We start from the raw sequence: 27,030 nt of genomic DNA on the forward strand, positions 1-27,030 counted from the left end.
TTAGAATCTATTAACAAATCACAATGTATAATCTATTACGTAACACTGGCACGCAAAATTTTGTCCCAGACCAAGTACAAGTGGTTTCTATTTGTATTTTTCTCCTTGAATTTAAAAATGTTAACATAATTTTTCTATCACCTTTAGTTTTCATATTAGTGTTATATACGTTATGGAAATTATGTTATGGTATTATGTATTTATAATACATTAATGAATAAAAAGAATATATTGATTAAGCATTTAAAAATGATTAGTTTCTTGCGAAAAAGAGTCAATACAATTTACTCATAACTGCTTGATATTGCAATTCTAAAATGAGTCAGAAGATGGCTCTCTTACAGACTTAGCCATCATTGTTTGTCAAAGTGATGTCATAAGCAACATGTGGTCTGATTAAAATGTGTGCGTTACTGGTTCAAGCCATAGCCAGTCTGTGTTCAGTCTCTGTTGACATCTGTACATCTTTCGTACGTATGTGCTGATACAATATAATTCAGTGTAAACGTTTCTCAGTTATGACATATTCTAAATTTAAATTTCTAAAAAAAAATTTTAGATTCTAAATAAATATACAAAAATTAAGGATTTTTAACTTTGTATAAATGACAGTATTTTGACAATTACATCGAGTTGTATTAAAAAACAAGGTTTTTTTTCGTTTGATTGTACTTTTAAAGTTTATTGAACTAGGGAACTATCGTATCATGATAGGGTAAACAAAATTATAATCTCGATAGTGGTAGGGAAATTTATTGTTAATCTTTTTAATAACATCAATAAATTACCTTAATTTTATACTTGTAATGGTAAAAAAATAATTAAAAAGAATAAAATATAATTCGGTTGCTAAGCACTTATAATTTTATTTTATTTTCATTTGTAACGTTTTTTTAAAACATGGAACAAAATTTTTGTTATATAAAAACAAAAAGATGTAATAGTTTGGTATAATACTTCAAAAGGAAGTATTTTGTCGCAAATAAAAAAAAAATATCCAAATTTACATAATGATAAATTTTCTTCGAAGAAGTCTACATTTTTATCACACAAATGTAAGTGGTTTTTAATTACTCTATACCTGGAAATTGAATAAATTATAATATCTTTGTAAAATTTGGAAATTTTTTACTTAACTGTTTAGTTGGCGTTGCTTGCGGACATTTTGGGAAAGGAAACTCCCAAACATATAGCTTAATTATCTACTTTCGTTTGTATAGTTGCAAACTAAAATTTCGATATATAGAACCCTTCAATATTCCTTATCTTTCATCTAATTTTGCTAAAAAATATAGTGGATATTCAGCGTGTCTCAAAAAGAATCACCTGATTTTATAATTTCATTACTATTCAGCTTTTAATCTGTTTTGATCAAGCCAAGTACTGTTAGAAAGAGGAACTCCACGCGGTTGCCGCTAGATACCATCAGAAATTCTTTCATTTCAGTGTTAGAGAAAGGCGACAACAATACAGAAATCATTTTGTGTTCTAAGGTTCCACGCTTCACGCAGTGCGAGTCCGTAATTACTGTTCACAGGATTCAGTTACTCCAAGCTTTCTATGAACGTGACAAACGACGACGTATAGAGTTTTGTGGATTCGTCCTTAACAAGCCTGTAGAAGATGATTTTGTAATACGCTTAGTGTGTAGTGACGAGGCTACTTTTCATTTAAGTGGGAAGATAGATCGCCACAATGTTAGGAAATGGAGTACGGAGAAGCTACATGAATTTGTAAAATGTGAGAGAGACTCTCTCAAAGTTAATGTTTTTTTTTTTTGTGCAATTTCTCGGGAAAAGATGTATGGTCCCTTTTTTCTTAGAAAACCCTCTTACTGGAACAACGTATTTCGGTATGCTTGAACACTGGCTTTTCCCTCAAAGGACAATTTGGAAGATTTCATTTTCCAGCAGGACGGAGCACCACCTCTCTGAAGTCTGTACCTTCGAGAATTTTTGAACGATAGGATTCCTCAATGATGAATCGGCCGTACGGGACCTAACGATTCAGTTTTACATCACTGGCCTTCAAGATTTCTCTAGACCTCATTGTGTGCGATTTTTGCTTGTGGGGTTTCGTAAAAGACTCCGTCAATGTGCCCCCCCTTTCAACTGTACTGATTGAACCACGAAACCGAATAACAGCAGCCGTTGCAGCAGTGAATAGAGAGACGCTTTCTAAAGTGTGGGACGAATTCGACAACTGTATGGACATATGCGCTGTATCCCAAGGGGCATATTGAGCACCTGTGAATTGGTATGTAAAAAATGTTCATAAATAAACCTTTAACACAGAATTAATTTTAAGTTTTTATATTCAATATTTTTCAAATTATAAACAATTCAAATCGGATGATTCTTTTTTTAACCTCCGGGATCACCTTTAGGTATTGTTTTAGAGGATGAGATGAATGTTTACAGCGTGTGAAAATGCCATGCCTCACCGGGATTCGAACCTGGGACCTCTGGATAAAAGGCTGAGACGCTACCACTCACGCCACGATAATTCTTTTTGGGGTACGCACACATACATACATACATATATATATATATATATATATATATACATACATTTCTCGCTAACATATATATATATATATATATATATATATATATGTTAGCGTAAGTGACTGAGAAATGTAGGCATTGTCGATTGTCCATATATAATACCGAATAATTACCTATGTCCATACATAATTACCACAAAGGTAATTATATATAATTATGGACTCACCTCTGATTTTAATAAAATTTGGAATATACCTTCATTATTTAAGACCTTATTTCGTTAAAATTGAAATTATTCGTCGGAAATGCCTTTCTCCTGAGTTACGTCCTCGTAAGTTACACAGTACCGTCACCAAAAATTTCGTAATTCAGCACTGTAAAACTGTAATATACATTATTTTCGGACTAAATAATCGGTTATTGTATACAATTACGGATTCAGTCTAAAATTTGGTCAGTTTAATATATAATGTTAATTAGATGAGTTAGCGAACGAAGCGAAAGTTAGGTTATGTTTGGTTAGAATGTTCATTTGTAACCCACCAGGTTGGTCTAGTGGCGAACGCTCTTCCCAAATCAGCTGATTTGGAAGTTGAGAGTTCCATCGTTCAAGTCCTAGTAAAAAGCAGTTACATTTATACGGATTTGAATACCAGATCGTAGATACCGGTATTCTTTGGTGGTTCGTTTTCAATTAATCACACGTCTGAGGAATGGTGGAACTGAGACTGTACCAGACTACACTTACACTCATACTTATCATCCTCTGAAGTAATACCTGAACGGTAATTCCCAGAGGCTAAAGAGGAAAAAGAAAGAAAGAATGTTCATTCGAACGAAGTTAGTACTATAGCCGCCACGTAACGGCGTGTTTGGATGATCAGCCCACATGTCACTGTTATACTATTTTTCTCTGAAATATCGGCACACCATGATTAATCTTCTCTTAGTAGCATAACATGATACAACTGTTGTTTGCAAAGTAATGTATTTTTGTGTTACAATATTAAGAAAGTGACATCACGTTTACAAAGCAATTTAATTTTATTTTATTTTATTGTTGTTTCTCTTTTGCTTTTTCATGTATATAAAATTCAGTTCTGTGGTTCTGCCTCTCGGTACGGTTCTTTTGGCGTGTGTCGTATATTTTGGAACGTAGTCAATTAATGTACAATGTGATACTTTGTAAAAGGTTTTTATCGTGGTTTTCGGTTCAAAATTTAAAGCATCCGTTCACGTGCGAATAGTTACTGCTGAAATTAAGTCTGTTGTGAAAGGTAAAAAACTTAGATGACAGGTGCACGAAACTGTAAACAACGTGTTTACACTCTTTAGATTTACTAGTTAGTTTGTGTTCTTTGCATACTGTAGCACACAAAATGACTTTTGCTGTGGCGTCGCCATTTTCTCGTAAACAAACCACAGCGACTCTGTAGGCATTGAAAGGAACTAATACTTAAACCTTTGAACTTTCCTCTAGTGATGTGTCTATCTATTGTCATTAATTCGATATAAATATTTAAAATCTGCTCCTTTTTGATGGCCCGGTGTAGATTTCTATTTATACACAAATAACTTATTACTGAAAATGAAAAACTATAAGACAGAATAAAAAATGAAACTGTAATATTTTATTGATATTTCATTCAGATACAAGAGAATAGATTGATAATAAAATATTTGTCTAATCCCAAAATTGTTAAAAATAAATGAAAATTAAAAAAAGATAGAGAAAATGGGCATTAGGAAAGAAGAAGATATTATGGAAAGCAAAAATTTTAGAGGAAGTTTAAAAAATTTAAGAGTTTCCAGAAGGTAGAAAAGAAAAATACCAAGAACCTGATCAAAAGAAAGATAGAAAAACTTAAAAGAATACTGTAGGAAGAGATCGTTTAGTTATTTCACAAGAACCAGTCGTGGTCGTTATCGGTAATAGAAGAGAGATGATTATTATCAAGGGAAAAATATATAGAGAATTTTTTTTTATACTAATTAAAAAGGAACTAAAAAAATTTATTTAAATAATTTTTACCACCTAACTTTAGATTTACTATACCTTTTCACTCACTACTTCTTTTTCAGTACTTTACAGAATCACCGCAAGATATTACTTCAGAGGATGATACGTATGAATGTATTTGAAGTGGATGAAATGCCAATACTCTACCACTCGCGCTACGGAGGCCGGCAGTCAACATAACCTTTTTTCTGTTTAGCTACCGGAACCACCGTCAAACATAAGCTCGCTAACCTCGTCTAATTAACATTAAATAATTTTAAAAAATCAAGATTCTTAAGATTATATATGTTTGTAATAGCAGTTTTTGACATAAAAAAGATTAAAGTGAAAAATAGGTGGCGTCCTGAAAAATTAGGTATTACACTAACAGACAAGTATCTAAAAAAAAAAATAATAAGTAATTTATAAATTATAATAATAATAAAAATAATGTTTAAATGTTGTTTGAAATGTTGTACAGTTCGCTCCAAAAGAAATTGCAGTAGTACAAGGAAGAGTTGGACAAAAAGAACTCATTAGAAAATTTTTGAAGCAATATTATTTAAGAGATGATCCAGTGTTAGTAGCAGCTGGGTTAAATAAAAGTAACGTACTTTTGGATTTTTTTACAAAAAATATTAAGGAAGAAATTGTATTACTAGCAATTAATCCAAAATCGGGCCGTGTTTTAGGAGTAGCTTGTAATATTGTCGTTTACCCTGATACGGCCAAGAAAATTAAGGAAGAGGCTGGTATGTTAATATTACGATTTATACTTTTTATAAGTATGTGAATATTTTCATTTGTTTGTATTTCTTATGTAGGCGTACATTTATATTATTATAACTACCACATTATGCACAACCTAACACTGCACCGCCTGAGTAACGTAGAAAATACTTTATAATTTAGTTTGATGTTTTTAAAAAAAGTTGACCTTTTCACACAATCATCCTAACATGTTGAATGTTTAAAATGAACTTTTTAATTTTACCGTTTATAGTTTTTACTATATATCTATGTCTATTTTAGAGATTGCAGTGATTTATAAAGATTCGAAGGTTCATGTAACGTAAATATCTTGTAAAATGCCGTGTTATGTTCTAAATCAGTGATTCCCAAACTGTGCGCCGGGGCACCCCGGGGAGCCGCGAAATATTGTAAAAGCTTCATAATTAATCGAACCAAGACATTTACATTTGGCCGAACTAAACAAAAAACAAAGCGAGAAGCTAAAAATATCTAAATTTTTTGCGCGGTTTGTTTTTACTTGACTGTATAAAAGTAAAGTCGCCGATGCAGAATATTCTAGCGAACGCGAGCCAGCAACGCTGCTGTGCTTTCCGATCGCGCTAGATACGTCGAGGTGCGTAGACCCTACGCGACAGATTTGAACTGTCCTAGAAGATCTTACGGAAGCATATGAGCAAGCGTTGCCGGCTCGATTCAGTCAGTCTGTTTATAATCTAAGTCTCTGAAATTAAACTTAACGCTTCGTATAAATAAACAGTGATATAAATTAGTTGTAGTATAGTTAGTGTCATATTACTTATTGTTTATTGTCTTTGATAAATAGTTTTGTGTTTTTTTGCTCTTGTATTTTTAATAATGGACCGATTTTTGAACAGTAATAAACGTAATAGTGCAGATAAAGAAAGTATATCTTCAACCAGTGGCACGACTGTGAAGAAATTAAAATATCGTAAATATGATGACGGTTTTTTAGAGTTTGGTTTTATGTCAACAGAAATGAATGTTGAAAAAAGACCACAATGTGTATTGTGTATGAACGTTTTGGCAGCGGAGTGTATGCTTCCAAGTAAATTGCAGCGCCATTTAGAAGCTAATCACCACAGCATGGTTGGCAAACCTCGAGATTTTTTTACCGGGAAGTTAAAAGAATTGAACCAAGAAAAAAATACATATTTTAAAACTGCATCAATACTAAAAAATGCTTTGCTAGCATCTTAAAAGGTGGCATAAAGAATCGCGAAAGGCAAGAAGCCTCATACTATCGCAGTACACTTATTCTATCGGCTGCTGTAGATATGGTTGTTAAATCTGCTGGAAAGGTGCTTTTAAAAGTTCCTTTGTTCAATAACACAAGTAGTCGGAGAATACCAACATATGGCGGGGGATATCAGCGATCAGTTAATTGAAAAAATTAAAGAAGTGGAATTTTGATTGCAGCTAGATGAAGCTACGAATGATAATAAGGATGCTCATTTGATATGTTTTGTATAGTTTATAGATGGTAATAACATTAAAGAAGACCCTCTGTTTTGTAAAAATATCATTGCAGAAGTGAAGGCTCAGTACCTATTCAAGATTCTTGACACATTCATATCTGAAAATAATTTGTATTGGCCTATATGTTCGTTGCTGTTTGTATTGATGGAACTCGCTCGGCTGCTATGGAGGAATACAGGCACTTATTCGAATCAAATCATCAAATGCACTATGGACACATTACATTATTCATAGAAAAGTATTTTACTCAAATCATCTGAGTCCTGCACTGAATCAGGTGTTAGAATGTGTGGTGAATGTGATAAATTTTATAAAATTTTGGCCATTGAAAGCAAGGTTTTTTAAAAACATGTGAGGATATAGGAGCCGAACACTCATCTTTGTTGTACTATAACAGTGTACGATGGCTCTCTCGTGGTAATCTTTTATCACATACCTTTGAATTGCGGCAAGAAATTTTTATTTATAAAAATTATAAGGTTTTAAGCCACAGATCAAGGCCCTAACCTCCTCAGAAATGAATTTGTGAATAAAGGTATTCATTAAAGGAAAAAGGTATCATTTTACTTATTAAACTTCTGTTACCATGGCAATAGAAATATAATGAAGTAATACGATTGTTTTTCTTTCATAAATATGTGTAAAATATTTAATATTCTAACAACCATGAGGATAACAAATGTGTTGAGATGCATGGGGCAAAGCTCTCTTGTCTAGATGGTCAGATGAGCAAAGCAAGTCCTGACCAGCTAGTTTCTTATGCCCTATTCACCCTTATAATTTTGTGTTTATAATTTTGTGTTTATCTTGGAGTTTTAATGTATTATGACAAGTTTGATATTTCTGGATGATCTGTTTTGACAAGACTAGTCTTCTGACTGGTTCCTACTTCTGGGTATCATGGGAATGTTTTAGGTTTGGAACAAGGGCAATTGACCAGTAGTTTGTGCAATCCCCCCCCCCCAAAAAAAAAAAATTATTTCTTACAATTTACTTACTATAAAGGAATATGTTCTGATTTGAAGTAAGGATACCTTTTGAAAAGGTTAGGGTAATAGAATAAGAATAATAATAATTCAATTCAAATTCAGTTCAAATACATTTTATTTTTCCCTTTAATATGAATACAGTATATATCTTCCATGGCCTATCTATATATCAAGCTTTGGTAGCTTATTGATACACGTTTAACTTTGTTATATTACATTTCTTTATTATTTTTTGCTTCATTTTCAGGATAACATGAGGTTTGTGTTTTGAAATAAATAGTTTACAATTTTGACTTTTAATTAAGTTGCATTGTTTGTGAATTTTTTGTGAAGATTCTGGGACTGAATGTCCATAGTACTTATTGGATTTGAATGGTATATAATCCTTGCTGATTTTCATGCACTGCATTCTTGTTCAATTCTTTAAATGAACTTTGGATTGTAATAATTATTTATGACTGTAGGTGATGTAATTAATTGTTTAAACTTCAGCATCCTGTTATTTTTCATGTTGACATCTTTGATTTTTAACATTTTCAACCACATGTTTGTTTAACAGGTGTGGACATCACATGATCATCAAATCTTAACAATAATGCATCTTTTGCGTAGATAATTCTTGAACCAACTCAACAACCTCCCATAAATTCCTATTTTTTTGTAATTTATCAATTAATTCATGATTTACGGTATCAAACGCTGCTGTTTAGTCTAAGAATACCTCAATTATACAATTATTCTTATCTAACTAGTTTGTATAGCAAAGTCATACAATAGAGTTTATGTGGACTTTTTCTGTGAATCAGTATTGTTTATCATTTATAATGTTATTTCTGCCTAAATATATTTTCATTTGGTTTAGAATATATGTTTCTAATATTTTTAATAAAAATGTTGTGTTTTCATATTTTCCATTTTTATGAATTTCTGTTATGTGTTATGATTTTATTAGTATTTTTTATTGTTTCATGTTGTATATAGTTTGACTAGTATTGGTTTCCATAAGTTAATGTTATATTTATTACATATTTAGGATGTATATTGCCAAAACCTGTTAAGTATTACTTGTATGTTTCTTTTAGATTTCTTAGATAAAACCTTTCAAATATTTTTAATTTTGGTTTATGGATTTTCTTCAGAATTTAGATTAGGCTTGGATTTATTGTTTGCATTGGTGTATTTTTCAGCTGTATCATATATTTTTTTTTTATTAATATTTCATGATTTTGTATTTTCAAAATGAGGTTTTTTCTCTTTCATACTTGATGACCTGGTCCTTTCAACTCTATTTGAAGTTCATATTTTCTTATTCGTGTGTTCCAATTTTTTGTCCATATAAATTTATAGTTTGCTTTCGTAGCTTGTGTTTTTACTTCCCAGAAGAATTTTTTTTATTTGTGTAGTTTTCAATTACAAAAATATTTTGTTTATCCAGTGTGTTTCTATATACTTATTTGTTATGCGTTTTTCTTTTGTTACAGATTTTATTTCTCATTTGAGGATTGGTAAATTTTACCTATGATATTTCCTTTTAGTCTCAGTTTTTATATAGAGTTCATTTCCTATTCTATAAATAATTTATTGTATAGGTATTCATTACTTCTTTACTCCTATTATTACAAGATTGATTTTTCATTGGTTTTATTTCAATTCTTTGATTCTATTTGATATTTCTTGGATTTTTATTTGTTGCTGTTTAATTTCTTCTCTTAGTTCGGTGATTTGGTTTTGTAATTCACAGATTTCGTCTAATATTACATTGTTTAATTGATGTATATCATCCACTCTTTCAAATAAACCCAAATTTCGTACTTCTATTTCACTTTTTAATTTTTTGGAGGACTGTTTGGAGCTTTTGTCCAATGCATTAAGTTTCTTGTTTATTTTTTCTAGAAAGGAGCTAATGTCTGTGGGTTCTTGCGAGGAAGTACTGTTCTTGTCACTTGTAATGTGATGCATCTCCATTTCCTCTTTTCTAACTGAGACATGACCCTGTATGTTGTTTCTTGTAGTCCTGAACATTCAAAATGGATTTTTCCCTGGCACCCTTGATATTCCACATAATTTCCACCTTTTAGTAATAATCACACTTAGAGCACACTTTTTGCAGTCTCAGATGAATAAATCTTTTGTTCTTTTTCACTTGTGAGAAATCTGTATATTTCCTCAATCACTATAAATCAAACACTTTGTTTTGATAAAGTTCACATAAAATATTGAGTTAAGTGTTAAGTATTCAGTTTAATTTCCCACATTATAAAAATAAATGTAAAACATCTGATGAGGGCATCATATGAATCCTTGTACATCTATTAAATTACATACACACATTTTTTTTAAAATCAGAGATTAATAATTATTAATAAATTAATAATTTTAAATTAAAAAAAAAGTTAAAAGTTAAAAAAGTTAAAAGTATTTGTTTACAATCAGAAGTTAACAGTTATTAATAAATCAATATATATAAATTTAAAAAAAATGAGATGAGTCTGATTCGAACTGATGTGCCTTTCCCTCAAAACATCCAAATATTTCATTAATAAAAATTTTATTTGGTTATAACTTTGGAACCAATGAAAATAAGTACTTGTGATATATCATTGAAAAGCTCTGAATGAGAGCAGTTTAGAAATTACTGCAGTAAATGTTACTACCAGTAATAATTATTAAAGATTACTGCAATTAAGAAAAATTCCAAAATCCAAACAAATTTGGATTTTGGACTTTTTTTGGACATTTTTGGTCCAGTTGGGTGCAATCAAAAGGGAAGGTACACAACTAGATGTTATAACAGTCCTAAATCCAAAATTTCAACATTCTACGCCTAATCGTTTTTGAGTTATGCAAGAACATATGTATATACATAACTACAGACGTCATGGTGAAACTAGTCAAAATGAATTCAGGGATGGTCAAAATGGCTATTTCTGTTGAAATCTGAAAACTGAAATTTTTCACGATCACAATACTTCCTTTACTTCATACAAGAAAGCAAAAATAAGTTTAATTTTGTAGATACGAATACTATCTTAAAATAAATATCTTCTCATTTTTTTCTTTTTACCACTTAAATGAAAACTCATACAAATAATGAGTCAATGCTGATCATTAAAGTGATCAGGAAACAAAATTTTAAACAGAATGTTGCAACATCTAAACTGCAGTTCAAAATTCTTACCACTGAAAAATAAGCATTTATTAAGAACAGAAATAAATAAAACATTTCATTTAATGACCACAATCCATCCATCCATTATTATTGTCAATAATAATATTTGGTTTTAAAATACATTATTTACAAAAAATAATTGCAATATATAATTAGAGCACATTCTACAGCTTAATTTAAAAATTGTCCACTGTAAAGTTGAAATATGAAGTTAACACTAATTAATCTTAGTAGAAATAAAAACAGAGGTAAAGTGTTTGCAGAAAATTTATTACTTTATTACCTTTTATTACTTTTATTACCCATCATAGGAAGTAACAATCCCCTTTAATACAAAAAAGATTTGTTATAAATAATCCAGTGCAATTCATAAAATTAAAATAATTTTCAAAAAGTATCATGAAATGTTGTAAAGATAAATTTACTTAAAAAGCATTGATATTTACATAATTCATTCCTATAATGTTCACATAAAGATAAAAGTTCACAAAATAAATTTTTATCAGTATATTAAATTATCTTAAAAGTAGAGGTTAACTTTAAATTTAATTGCTAGTTAAATTTAACTACTTTTAAGATAGTATTGGAATTTACAAAAATAAAGTTATTTATTACATTTATTTTGATAACATGTAATCTGTTTAAATCTCTATCTTATCTTCTCAACTGCATTTCACTGCTTTTATAGAACTTCAGAAAATTCTAATTTACTATACAGTAAATAAATATAATAAACAGTAATGAAATAATTACTAATAATTATTTATAATTTTAAAGACTAATTATATTTTGCATTAATAATATTATTCTAATTAGAAAGTTTTAAGGGCTAAGATCCATGAATAAAGTGTGAATACTCAATATTTTCAAAATCAGATCTCCTTTGCATTTATCTCTCATTTTTTCCAACAATCTCTCCTTCTCGCTTCTCCAGTTTTGTACATTATCTAATGCTAAATTTACATGGACATCAAACTTTAAAGCTAATACCAACCATACTTTAAACTAAAAGCTATTACTCTTTATTTTTTCTAATGCAACTATTCTCATTAATTTTCAGCACTTTTTCCTTCATTAATCAGAATATAGTTTTTTACATACATTTGTGCAAAAAGACTCTCTGATTTCTAAAAGGAGCGTATAATTATAGATATTACTAGGAAGTCCAAATACTCTATAAAGTGCTATAACTTCCCTAGACTGTATCGCGTAAAAACCACAAACCTCAATAGCGTAAAACAGCCCTAAGCAAATCTTAAAGCACTTTTTTAACCGCCACTTTTTTGTAGCACACCATCATATCATCCTATATTTAGTTCTAATTTTGCATTTCGCAGATTTTCTCTTAAAATTACACATAAATATTTATATTTGTTAACACATTCTATTTCTCTACCCCTGAAAACTCACCTTTCATCTTCCCCATTTTTCCCCTTTTCTGAAAACCATTATTTTTTCCTTTTCTCGGTTAACCCTTAAATTCCAACCAATTATTAATCATGTTCTGAAGCTCTGTAGTGTTATCCACTAACATAACTGTCATTCGCATATAATAATACCCTTATCCTTTCTTCTCTCACCAGTAACCCTCCCCCAACATCTCACGTAAATAATTTAGAAAAAGAGCAAATTATAGTGGATTGAGTGAGCATCCCTGCTGCAGTCCCATTGCAATGTTAAATAAATTTCTTTGATAGCCCATCTACACACCAAACACTAGCTGTTGTCCTGTCATTCAATCTTTGTAAAATATTTTTTTATTTGATAATCTTAAATATGATAATTCATAAAATAGAGCCTTCCTATCGATTAAATCGAAAGCAGCAGAAAAACCAACAAAAAACTAAACTTTGCCTTTTTTCTTTAAATTTTAATTTATTGATTGTTGACAAAAAATATATTGTCAGTGATAGAGGTCCCTTCTGGAAGCCAGCCAAGAACTCATTTAAAATACTGTTTTCTTGAACCCATTTATTAATCCTTTTTAACAACAACCCTGTAAAAATGTTAACAATTGTATCCATAAAATTGATACCATTATTTGGTATGAATTATGCACCATTATGGTATAAAATTATGCACCATTATTTTAGATTATGAATTACATATATTATATAAAATATTTTAACTCGCAATACTTCTGAATTCAGAATTTTTTTTTGGGCAGAGTTAAATAAAATTGGAGTATAAGGTTTATCGACTGAAAATAAATTAAATACAGTGAATGGTTAATTGTATTCGAATGAATTAAGCCTGTTTTATAAATAAAGACAGGGAACCCGACAAGAATTAGTTTTTTGTCAGATATAATCTTTATAAGAAGTTACATGAAACCGTGAATTAATGCTCAATCTCCATGTAGATGCGTTAGTTAAAATGTAGTTCTTCAAATGGAACACGCCTACATATTAGACGGAAATTAGTTCACATTTATATATGTATATGTTATTATTTTGGTAAAATATTTATGAAATGAATAAGTAAATATTAATTTCATGCTATCTCAGATTTTATTTGCCATAATCATTAAATTAAGAGCCCTCTCAACCACCCAGAAGTCATCAGATAATAAAATCCATTTACAATGTATTAAACCTCTTTTATGCAAAGGACATTCTTCAAGTCTAAACCACATTCAATTCTATTTTCTTCATTCCTATTAAACCAAATAGAAACGAAAAGAATTCCAGACATTATTAAAAATATTGCAATTTAGTGTTCAAATTGAATATTTGAATATTTTTAAATAAGTTTTTATGCACTATAGATGTTTTATTTTTCAATTATAGTTACTCTAAATGCTTTCAAAATTAGAGCTTGCAAGTGCATTGAAAATAATAAAAGTTAATAATAATTAATAATACATTTAAAAAAAAATTGGGGTAGTTTTTAATGTTGAAACAGTTTAATGACTTCTTAGGAGATAATGATTTTCTTTTATTTATCTTATCAACATACCGTTAAAAGCAAACTTTTCCAAAAATAGAGAACTAAAACATAGAAAACATGAAATTTTTATCTAGTTTTATCTGTCTTTAAGGATGAAAAATTAGATAATTGTTTTCCTTCTCAATACTTCTGTTTTTAAGGGCTGTTTTTTTTTCAGGAATTGAATTTATAGGATTTTTTTTGAAATCAGATACTAATTTTAGCTCTAGGTGCTAATTTTTTTGAGTTAATGAACTTTTCACATCCATCTTTTTTTAATCCATTCTGCTACTTATATAGTCTGTATACAACCTAGTATTATTATGTTTTTTTTTTGTTTGCTTTACCCCATAACTGAAAAAATGTATTATTTTAACCGTTTGTGTTGTAACGGTTAAAAAACAGTTATTTAACCATTTGTGTTTTAAGTGGTTATATATATGTTTGGATTTTGATGTAATTATTATTAATTACAATTCATGATTGTTCATTATTCCCTAGCTCTTTAAATACATTGTGTTTTTTTAGGATGAGAACTATTCATTGAACTTCAGGTTGACTGGAATTTTTTTAATAATGTGGCCAAAGCTAACTGACATGGCATGTTAATAAACAACAGATGATGACCATCTATTTATATCGGTGCTTCTGATATTCTCTGAGATCGATGACCTCTGTAGTGGAATTAATTATATTGTTAATCCTGAAGTATCACGATCAGGCTTTAATTTTTAATTGAGTATGGACTTTACAAGAAATTAAGTTGCTTGCATCATAAAAGATAACCGACTGTAAAAATCTTGCCTAATTGTGGTAAAACTGGCGAGAACTGAATGTAGTATAGAAACATAAATTATTTTCATTAACAAATTATGCTTAAATATAATTTTATGAAACATTCGAGAGTAGAAATGATATCTTTGACTAGACAGATTTAAAAAATGTATTTTATAATTTTGAATAGATTAAATTATTTAATTAAAAATATTAGCGTAGCATTTTAAATTATTATTAACAGATGTATTTAATTATTTATAGCAAAAGAAATAAAAGATGATCCGGCATACAGAATGGTATGTTTTTTTGCTGATGTAACAGAAAAAGCTAAGCTCTTTGAGAGATTTGGAATAAATGAAACATTTGATTGTTCCTTTCTAGCCACGCATCCGAGTATAAGAAAAAAGGGCGTCGGAAAATATTTAGTATTAAGTAGTAGAGAACTGGCTCGATCTATCGGATACCCGTTGTTTCGAATAGACTGTACTAGTATCTTCAGTTCAAGGTAGAAATATTGTAATAAAACTATAATTTTTATTCATTTATTAAGGAAATCAATATTTCTGAATTTATTAACGAAAATTTATGAATAATTTTAATATTTCTATTATAATATATCTGTACCTATAAAACAAGATGTTCTGCTGTTTTCTAGATTATTAAATAACCCCCAGTAAAAACTACTGATAATAAATTGAAAATTTCTATTCACGTTCTTTTTAAAGTGTAAATGCACAATAAGAAAGAATTTTTTTGAAATTACAAGTTTTTATTTATTTATTTATTTTTTTTAATTTCTCGGAAACAAATGAAAATATCAAATTAATTTTTTGTGTATCTAATCTTAAAGTAAATATCTAAAAGCCAATTTACAGATTTTTCGAAACTCTATCTTCAAACGGAATGAAGAAAGGTTGCTTTTTTGAAAAATGATTACAAATTTTTCCCATTTCCTACTATAGTAAACGTTGATACTCTACTCACTCGATTTGGGCTTGCAAATACTGTTAAGATAATTATCTAAGAATCATTTTCGGATTTTTTTGAATTTCGATTTTTTAAAGGGTGCGACAGTCTACGCCGCGTCGGCTCAACCAACGTAGTCACTGTTACTGTATGTGTGACGCGAATGGCCGCTCCATATAAAACAAAAAATTAATTACAATTAAAATTACTACCTTTATTTTGCAGACATTTATGTTTATCTTAATTTCTTTTTTCTTATTTTACTTTTGTGTTCAGTGAAGTGTTCTATTTTTATCACCCAGCAGTAGTCCACTCATCATACATTCATCCCATCTGCCTTTACAACGTTCCATCTGCAATGTATGTTGGTGGAACCCTTTCTCCTTGTTTGTCACTGGTGTCACCCAAGTTTAAAGGGAAAAAGTCCAAATGGGAATGAATTGAATGAAAAAAATGAATTTTCAGTGACATTCTGTAGCCTAAATTTTTGTAGTTCAGTAAGTGTTCATTTATGAGCTGAACATCATTTTCAGATTTTTTGTTTTCAAAAAAAAAGTAACGGCATCTTTAAATGACTTCCATGCTGTTAGTTCTTTAAGATTCAGTTTGCTGTTAAATATATTTTCACAAATTAATTTTCTTATTTGTGGCCCAATGAATATTTCCTCTTTTAATTTGTTTCACTTAATTCTGAAAAAACCTCAGCCAAATATTAAAAGCCATCTCCATCTTTATCTAAAGCTTTTACAAAATTCTTCATGAGGCCTAGTTTTATGTGTAGAGTGGTAAAATAATACAATACATTTAATATATAATACATTTCTTTTTGTCCAGTCTTTAACAGCCTGGTGTTTATTTATAGGCCGACTATCCAACAAACACATATATTTTGTAAAGCCACTCTGAGACTGAGAAAAAGCCCTATCACTTTCAGGTCAGCAAAGATTTGCCATGAGTCTTCATCATACTTTCATATGTTTCTTTCATTTCTACAGCATGTGCTTCTAGTATAGAAGAAAACTTATTCGAGTTATACAACAACACTGCAATTAAACTTCTTTTTGATGAGTCTATAAATAAACGCCGATCATGAATAACATATTCAAAGTCCAGTTCAGACATTAGCCTTCTAACAACATGGAAGAAACAAATGAAACCATCAGTAAATTTTCATTTTGATTTCTATATACTGAAATTTTAGTATCCTTGTTTAATAAACTCCATTCTTTAAGACGTTAACCTAGGAGTTCTGCATGTTGTTTCAACAAATAGAAGTTACAAATTAGGTCGCTCGCTTGTGTGATGAGGTGAGGTTCAGTATTTGATTCTTCTAGGCTGTAATTGAAGTTGTAATCTATTGAAGTTGAGGATTCATTGGTTGAGCCTTCTGGGAAACCAGGAATCTCTTTCCAAGAAGTTGATGCAATCGGAATTGGTTAATCAACACCCATGAACTATTGTCTCATAGCTGAACGAAAATTTGGGTATGCAATACTGCTTTTATTATGTGAATTGAAACCAGTAACATTTGTTAAGCAAAAATAGCATTCATCATAATGGTTAGTAGGGTCTCACCATATCATAGGTATGCCAAAAGGTAAATGCTCTTTTTTTTCCTTTTAACCACTGAATTAGTTTAACATAGCACTTGATGCATGCTACAAGTAGAGCCCAGGATTTATCTTGGTCTCCTAATTGACATGCAAAATAATGTTTGTAAACAGTTTTCAGCAGATTTGATACTGTTTTTCATTGACTTTTCATGGTGAATTCTATGCAAACATAACAAAAATATTTGGAGAATTTTTACAAGCTTGATTTTTATCCATTATAAAATTCAACATTTTTTAATGAATGAAAGAGTAAACCGAAATATTACACAAATACTTACTTAATTATAAAAATAATGAAGTTTTAATTAATAAATATTTAATTACTTAAAATTCTTCATAAAATTGTTTCACCATGGAGTGCAATAAAACACACACACACACACACAAGGGGTTGTAACTTGTCATTACATAATGGGTTGTTTTGGAATACAGATTAAGCATATAAAATACTATTTAACACCTACTCCCTTTTCAGTTCCAAATTTTATGTTAACTAGTGTATTCTCATAAGCATGAGTTAATAAACACACAGGAGTCCAGAGGACAGAGCCTCCTGGCTAGCTGAGGAGGGCAAGCTTAGTGAGCCCAGACTGGACTAGTCATGACATAATTGAACGGCCCTAGACCAATTTTAATGATTTTTTGTGTTTCTCTTTTATGTTGATAATATCATGAGAAAATTTTTAATTGTTTTTTTTCCATCTAAAGTTTTACTAAGAGTTTTTTTATTCACTTTATTACTTCTTCCACGAATACATTAAAAATGTCATTCCTGTCTACTTTTTTTTATATAGCAACTAACCATCAGGTTAGTTATACAGGTTAGTTTTATAATCAGCTAACCATTGTACTAAAAATCAAATTTTAATTTTAAAATTAAAAAAATATTTAAAATAGTAGCTAAAAGTAAAAGTAAAATCGTTTCTTCCGATTTAATTTTTATGTATTTCTTCTCGTTGTACTAATCAAGCCTAGAATTAGTTTGCAATAATCTTCCTCCTCCAACCAGTTCTATCTTGTGCTAAACTCTTTACCCAACATCCTGTATGGTTTGTTCAATATACCATAGTCTTGGCCTTTCTCTTACATCGTTTCTTTCAACTGTGCCCTCTATTAGGTTGTGCAACAAACTGTTATGCCGTAGTACATGTCCTATCCATGTGTATTGCCGTTTCCTCAATAAACTTTGTAAACATAACACCTCATCAATCCTTCGCAACACTTTTTCATTGGTTATTTTCTCCTTACAAGTAATCTTTAATATTTGTTGGTAGCATCACTGCTAAAATGCATTTATTTTCCTTTTGCTCCTACTATCCATGCTTCACTTGACAATTTATACACTATATTGGATAATGTATTCAATTTTCAATTTTTTCCATGTATGCATAACTTTATGTATAATGTTGAAATAATAAAAACTAAAATTAAATAATTAATTATGATCTGAATCAACCATATATGTTTAAAAAATACACACACGCACACACTCTCTCTCTCATTCTCTGCAGAGAGAGAGAGAGAGATGTAAATGAAATATGGAAAAATTAGAAGTTGATGAATTTGACTGAGATGATGAGTTGAGAATGATTGAGTATAACAGAAAACTTATTAAAGAAACAGCTTATCAGTCCCAAGATAACACATTATGAAATGTGGTTAAACTAGCTAGCATTATAGGCTATAGATAAGAAATTTGCAATGGAGATGACTGAAAAGAAAGAAAGGAAAATTTTGAGTAAAATTCTTAAGACCATTTAGAATAAATCAAGAATGTAAATTAAGAAGCAATAAAAAACTATATATAAAAAAAAACAACATTCAAGAAGAGAGGGTTAATTTTCTACGGACACATTAAAAAAATAAATAAAAATAGATTTGCAAAGAAGCTATAGAAGACTATTTTGAAAAACAAAGTTAAGAAAGACAAGGGAAAGGACTCTTCCATAATCATGGAAGAGTTCATCCCATACTTTAACCAATATGTCTCTCTCTTATTCTGTTTAGACTCTGGAACCAGCGTAAACTTCAGAGGCTGATATGTATGAGTAAATGAATTGTAGTACGGTACAATCTCAGGTTTGTACGACCACCAAAGAACACAGCAGGTATCCATTATCTAGTATTCAAATCCGTATGTATCCAGTATGTCTAGAGTAATGGAAGCAATAACTGCTTAAATCCATTCCCTCAAATGGGGTAATTCAGTAGGTAGCGAAAGATCCTTTATAAAATAATATGGGATCAGATCGTGTGACTTCGGATGCCACCGCAAACAAGCATAGTAAACCCGAAAACGTCATTCGACCGATTCTGTACAGAGTTGTGCCAGTGAGGATATGCAGCATCTTGTTGCCAAATAAAATTCTTTTGTCTGTGTAGTAGTTAGGTAAAAAGCCGTGTACTGCCATAACCAAATAACAAATTCCGGTTACGCTAGCTTCAGCGAAAAATAGCGGTCAGTAAATTTGCCGTCGGGATACCGCAATTAAAACATCTAATTTTTCGGGGTCCCTTTCGTATCGTAAGAGCTGATGAAGTTTTCCCGACCGCCAGATACGGGCAACATGTGTGGAAACATTTCCATTAAGATGAAATATTAACTCATCACTAATCATAATACGATAAAGAAAGTCGTCTAAATGCTACAACATTTCAATCACGAAGTCGGCATAAACAGTATAGTTGGTTAGCTGCAGAGCCTGTAATAGCTCTAAACAGTAGAGGAAACAAATGTAAGCGTTTTCTTATAACATTCCACACTGTGATCAACGGCATTGCTAGTTCACAGCGGGCCTTCCTAACAGTTTTTTAGGACTATTCAGAAAAGATTTCCTGACACGTTCAACATTTTCTTCTGCCTCCCACGGTCGTACCGAATTCTTCCTTTCCCTTTACACAGACATCCGATCGAGTTGATTATGCCACCAACAAATGTTATTGTCTTTCGAAGGATCACAACGAAACGCAAGTTGAACTGTAACCACAGATGCACATTGGAAAACAGCAAAACAGAAAGTTTTCTGTTCAAGAGTTGTCATCTTTACTTGTACAATTTTCAAGCGGAATGATAAGGCATTAATTTACGGCTATGCGCACAGTGATAAATATCTAGTTCTTTTTTGTGTTTGATTCTAGCCTTAAATCAACACTGTACACCACACCCAAAAGATATAACAAATTAAAACACCGGCATTATTTTTTTCACACTTTGTAGGTAAATGGGAATATAAGATGCAAATGTGTTTGAACTTTAACGCAAATTGGTAAATCAAAATTTTAAGGTCATATTTTAAGTCCATTATTAAGTCACTTTTCCTCTACTTTTTATAAATATCATTGTTACAATTACAAACCACAAGGAACGAGGATGTGTCTGTGTGAATGTACTATATTAGTTCTGTGAAAACATCGTGTTGTTTTGTTTACGGACATTATCGGCGTTTACAATTTTTTAACTTTTAAACATTCTGTTATTAACGGATTCTGTTTCTATAGATTACAGTAAGTTTAGCGTAAGATAGTATTATAACTCTAATCCACCGGGTTAGTCTAGCGGTGAACGCTCTTCCCAAATCAGCTGATTTTAAGTCGAGAGTTCAAACGTTCTAGTCTTAATAAACGCAGTTACTTTTATACGGATTTGAATACCAGATCTGCATACCGGTGTTCTTTGGTGGTCGGGTTTCAATTACCACACATCTCAGGAATGGTCGAACTGAGACTGTACAAGACTATATTTCATTTACACTCATACATATGATGACCCTCATTCATTCTCTGAAGTAATACCAGAACGGTAATCATCGAAGGCTATACAGGAAAAAAGTTGAAAAAAGTATTATAATTCTACTTTATTATCATGGAAGGTGAAAGTAGTGGAGTATACAAGAAAAATATTGCGGGCCGTAACTTATCCATATTTTTAACTTTGACAATAGTGGAGCCGATTCCTTCTTAAACAAGTTGAAGTTAAGTTAAGAATTTCACTCAAGAGTTCAAAAACTTTTTAACGAAACAGAAATTAATCCCGTTGAAGGCTTTAGCAGTTAAAAAAAAATCCTGACAATGTCCGTGGATAACTTTAATAAGAGTGTCACTCATGTAACGATTTATAATTTTCACATTGGTAAAATTAACGCGTTAATCTTCGATCGCTACTACCTATTGTAAAAGAGAAAATTAACTTAGAAAGTTAACTAAGACAGGATTCAAATGGAGAAAACTTTACTAGAAGAATTAGACATCTGGGAACTAAAGCTATGTTACTTAAGAGCTATTAAAGAGTATTGCAACCAAGAGACCTATAATTTATATGGACTAATGCTACATACATTAATACACAGTACAAATCACAGTATTTTTTTTTTTAAGTAAATTAAAAGTATTTTAATTTTTCAAATGGCTAAATCTGTTGCACTAACAACAACTGTTTTTACTTTTTACAAATTCATTACATTTTTCTGTTAAGTTGGAACAGCTGATTTTTGGAAGAGGTTGTTTATGTAGTGACCCATATTTTTTTGTGTTTATATTGTATTGTAAAATTATTTTTGAGTGCTTAATAGGATTTTATTTTAAAATATTTTCAATATGATTGGATGAGTTAATCCTGTACTGGCAGGTTCAATCATGGTGAAAATGATTTCACCTTCTGGCAGAAGGTGAAAATGAGACTTTTAGTAGTGCTGATTTCATGTCTAACAGAAAGCTTCCAAATGGAAGATGAAAAAAGTCAAGTAAATTCTATTAAACCCCTGCCAATTATACAATACGGCATAACTGATGTTATGAGACAGCGTACTACTTGAAACTGTAGTGATAGGAGTGACTACTAGATTAGGTGATTAATACTTAATACTAGGTGCTGTCTCTAAGAATATTGATGTGAACAAGAAAATTATCTATTTTGTGCATGCGCAAGGATTAATTGGTCACACATTCACTCAAAAAGACAAGAAAGCGTTATGAGTAGTGCTGAGAATCTGCACTACTGACCCCAATTGAGGTCAACAAGGAAATCGAGGGTAATGGTAAATATAAAGTAAGAAGTATTGTTAATGCACGCCATCAGGTGACAAAATAACAATTATCACTGTTCTTTGTCAATGTTGGATCAAATGAAAACATTAAAGAAATGTTTAACATTAATTATATTGGCAACTGTAGGGTTAAGATTTTCTTGTGTAGCCCAGTACCTGAACCCACCGGTTTGGTCTAGTGGTGAACGCCTCTTCCCAAATCAGCTGATTTGGAAGTCGAGAGTTCCAGCGTTCAAGTCCTAGTAAAGTCAGTTATTTTTACACGGATTTGAATACTAGATCGTGGATACCGGTGTTCTTTGGAGGTTGGGTTTCAATTAACCACACATCTCAGGGATGGTCGAACTGAGAATGTACAAGACTACACTTCATTTACACTCATACATATCATCCTCTGAAGAATTATCTAAACGGTAGTTACCGGAGGCTAAACAGGAAAATGAAAAAAAAGCCGAGTACCTGAGATACCAGCAGTATTGACATACAAAAAATAATTTCATCAGACCTAGCCTCTGTGTAAAATGTGTGCAGGGCCAGAGATCTATAGATTGTCCCAGACGGGATAGACCCAACAACTTGTGCGCTCTGCCAGTCAGAGGGTGCAAGGTACACAAAGAAATCCAGTGAGGAAGCAGAGGCAAAGAGCACAACATGTTAAGAGTACTACTACTCCACTCCAGAATTATACTGAATGAACCACTTTGGATCAGGGCAGCGCTAACTTCCCTTCAATGGGTGATGGGAGAAGTAGGAGTCTGAGCAACCATTCTGATACTCATTCGAGAACATACACTTTGGCTGTTGAGTGCAATATCTGCAATTCTTCTGAGGAAGAATCAAGAATCAGGAATTCCTCTAAGAAACAAAGATCAAGTATAAAGTTCCTAGTGCAGCCTGATAGTCCTGTTCAGGACAGTGGTTCAAAACTTCATTAATGTCCAAGTTCCTGAGGATTGCAACTTGGAACATGAATGGCCTCACTTATCAATATCAGGAATTACAAAACTTTGGTGCTTTCCAAATCATTGGATGCTATAATGATCTCAGAGACACACTTTATAGACCAAAATTGTTTTCGTCTTCAGGGATACTTTGTTTACTCGACCAATCACTCACTGAGTTGGTAAGGAACATGGGGTGATACTCATCAAAAATGTTATGAAACATCTGTTAGCCAGGTACAGGACTGACCAAATATAAGCAACATCAATTTAGATTATTGATTTGGTTGGATCTTTGGTATTATCTGTAATCTACTGTCCTCTCTGCCATATTATCAGAGCTGACTTGTTTTTGGATTTCCTTTCTATGCTAGGTACCAGTTTTATAGCAGGGAATAATTGGAATGCAAAGCATCCTCTCTGGGGCTCACCTTCCTGAAAAAGTGATCAGCAGAGGGCGGAATCTAAAGAAAGCTCCTGGGTAAAACTTTCATAACTAAAAAATGCTGATCATGTTTCCATTCAACCCCTACAATATACAACATATTTTTTTAATGGCATTCTTCATGTTTCCCGACAGAATTCGAAGGTACCACAAGTAGTAATGGTTTAGAAATCGGGTAAATCAGCTCAAGATGTAGCCTCATACAGCTCGATAAGCCTATTGCAAATTCTGTCGTAGGTATTTGAAAGACTACAAAGACTATGGTCGATTTTGGAGGAAGAGCATATTATTCCTGACCATCAGTTGGCTTCAGAGGTGGTCACTCAACGACCAAACATCTGGTCTCAACGGCCGATTGACATACTGGGTTGTCAACGTTATCAGCAAGTGCCTAAAAGAGAAGGTGTATTTGCTTGATTGTAAGACCTCTTCTATAAGTTGAAAAGGAGCCTTCCTCAACCATATTACTTCATTAAGCAAAGCTACCTAGTTGGACGTTTCTCCCAAGTGAGGTACAATCAGGACTTATCGGTGTTCTTTAATACTGAGCGAGGTGTTCTTCAGTTGGTTCTAGGACCCGTTTTATTTTTGATCTTCACGGTACTCCTTCTGACTCCTGAGGACCACAGTGGCATCATTTGTAGAAGACACAACTTTCCTGGCTGTGGATGCTGACCCTAATGCAGCCTCTAATAAACTGCAGTCTGCATTAGATCTGATAAGTGAATGGCTTTCTAAATGGAAGGTGAATGTAAATCTAGGAAAACCTGGAGTGTTACTTTTTGTCATGAGGAGGGGTTACTGCCCACAAAATCAAGTAGATGGTGTTTTCATTCCCCAGCCAACAGCATGCAACACCTGGGACTGCATCTGGATTGCTGTCTGACATAGAGGACTCACATCAGGAAGAAAGACTCAGGTCTTTTCTCTATTTTCCTTTTATATTTTGGACTTGATTAATGCTCATTGGACTGATCAGTTTATGTACTTATCTTTATTACATAATTAAGTGTACTGTATATGTGTACAAATATGTGTATGTATTTATAATCCTGGAGAGATTTCAATGGAGACCTGTTCTGCATGTCATTTATTTATTGTAATCAAATTTACTTATGGTTACAGTTAATTGTGACAGATTGTAAAAACAAATAACTTTACTGGAAAAAATTTTTAAAAAAATGTTTTGTTCTGTTTTACCTTGAGTAACAAACAATTTTTTTTCATAGACTTTACATCATTTTTCTCAGGATTAAATTCTCTACACGTTGTGATAATAAAATTTTTGCATGAGTTACATATTTAACAAAGTTATTGTAATTTAAACCTAAAAATATGTTTTTTCGTTACTGACTTTATCTGTTTTATATTGTCTGTTTATGATAAAAACTACACAACATAAGATCTGGGACCAGTTTCATTTAATATTTCAGGTCAAAAAACATAATAAGTTTCCAAATTAATTCCCTTTCCTACTAAATCACTCTGTATATCAGATAATATAAATAATATCATTTAAATAAATTGTAAGTATGATATTTTTTATTTATTTATTGTTATTTTATATTTTATATTGTGCAATAATCTTAGATTTAATCTGTTAATTGATCTTTAATATAGTAACAACTATGCATTATTGAAATATGAGATCATCTACTACAAATTTAAACCTCATCTAAAAGGGATTAAAATTAAAATTCAGATAAGTTTCCATTTTTTATAATAACTACTGTATATTTCATTAATATAATTTTATAAATTTTTATTACAGAATTGCCTGTAAAATGCAAATGGAGAAACTACCAACACGGCAATTTGCAGATTATGTTGATACGAAAGGTACTCCTTGGATAACTGCTGTTCCTGGTCCACCAAATAATAAACTGGAAGTTTACTTTGATAGACTTTGTCCAAATCTTTGTACAAATTTTCCTCTACCACCGCCACAACCAAAAAAAAAGAAAAGAGGATGGTTTTAAAAGTAATATTATTACATCTATAAATATAATAGGTAATATGTACCACTTCTAGCACAATTCAAGGTCACATGAAATTAGCCTGTACTATATAGCAGTGCAGTAGAGGTTTTAATGATGAATTTATAGTGGCATCAGAGGCAGTGTCTGAAAAGTTTGTTTTTGCCAAAATCTCAATATTTATAATCTATTAAATTATTTTGACATTATCAGCTGATATAGCTGCAGACGATAACCCGACACACATTTCTTTGCTGTGACATTACCCTGTCGCAAGGTGGTCAGGTGGCTGGGTATTGGCTTACCTTGCGACTAAGGATAGAGTACAGTATCCAAGTGGTGTCTATATATGAAGCTGCTATATATATAATCGCAGGGATTGGCTGCGTAGTAAAAATCAAAAATTACTTAAAGGGATAATTCATAAATTTGTACAATTTTTATCAAAAATTAGCTCTCCAAAATTAATAACAGAATTTATGTAGTGCACATGTGATACCATTGCTTTTTAAGGACTCATTGATTTTCAAAATCACAAATGTCAAATTTTGGTTTTTCCTTTAAAAATTAACCATAGTAACATTACTTTAAAAAGCATATGGTAAATTGGTAATGAAAAAAACAAGTCTGTCAGTGACACAAATTTTTCTATGATGATCATGTTATTGACAATGGATGCTCACTTATTGTGATGATTAAAACAATGGATGATTTACAGTGATAGAAGAAAAGCTACTGAGGAAATAGCAACATATGAGAAAAATATCAATTGGAAGTTGCCACAGTGTTTTACATAATTGTTTGAAAATGAATGTGTTGTCATCAAAACATTGTTAAAAAGATATTGCCAGCACATAATACATTCTGGTAAAGACGTTCTTGCACAGTACAACATAATATAGTATTCACTATACTATTTTTAAGTTGACTGTGACTTTTTTCTTGTTTTGAAATTGATTCTGAAATTTAATTAAAAGTTTCAATAATTTGATTAAATTCAATATAAAAAAAATTCTAAACCTTCTATAACTTTCACCTTAAATTACAGTGTATAGTAATCAGTTTAATAAGTTTTGTGTCTCATTCTTCTTATTTTCATCTTACTAAAAAACATATCACCCATTCATTAGTTATTTCTGTCATTTACTTATAAACTGTCATGCAGACTAGAGAAATATTTTTAATTCTCATTTAAGTGTGAGTTCTCGTGTGTGTAACATTCAAATTTGTAACTGGCTTTCGTATTTGTAGGTATACATTGTTCAATAAAGTGAGTGTATGTTTATTAAATTAGTGTGTTTATAAAGTGTTTCTTTTTAATCAATATTAGTTATTGTAATGTATTAACAATGCTTTGGAGTTGCATTAATCATCCAAACAATTTCTGCTACATCTGTGGTGAGGTAATGTTGAAGTCTTTGTAAAGAA

General features: G+C 31.1%; 1 protein-coding gene across 1 annotated transcript in view; it reads left to right on the forward strand.

Annotated features, from left to right (window-relative positions):
• LOC142332443 (arylalkylamine N-acetyltransferase-like 2) overlaps positions 1-26,517 on the forward strand; it is a 45,805-nt gene extending 19,288 nt beyond the window's left edge. The window contains exons 2-4 of the mRNA XM_075378888.1: positions 4,988-5,258; positions 14,881-15,124; positions 25,398-26,517. Coding sequence (XP_075235003.1) covers positions 4,988-5,258; positions 14,881-15,124; positions 25,398-25,605 — 723 coding nt within the window. The 3' untranslated portion in view covers positions 25,606-26,517. The remainder of the gene's footprint in view (positions 1-4,987; positions 5,259-14,880; positions 15,125-25,397) is intronic.
• Positions 26,518-27,030: the final 513 nt, after the last annotated feature.

Source organism: Lycorma delicatula, chromosome 11, assembly GCF_047948215.1.
Source record: "Lycorma delicatula isolate Av1 chromosome 11, ASM4794821v1, whole genome shotgun sequence".
Classification (NCBI taxonomy): Eukaryota; Metazoa; Arthropoda; class Insecta; order Hemiptera; family Fulgoridae; genus Lycorma; species Lycorma delicatula.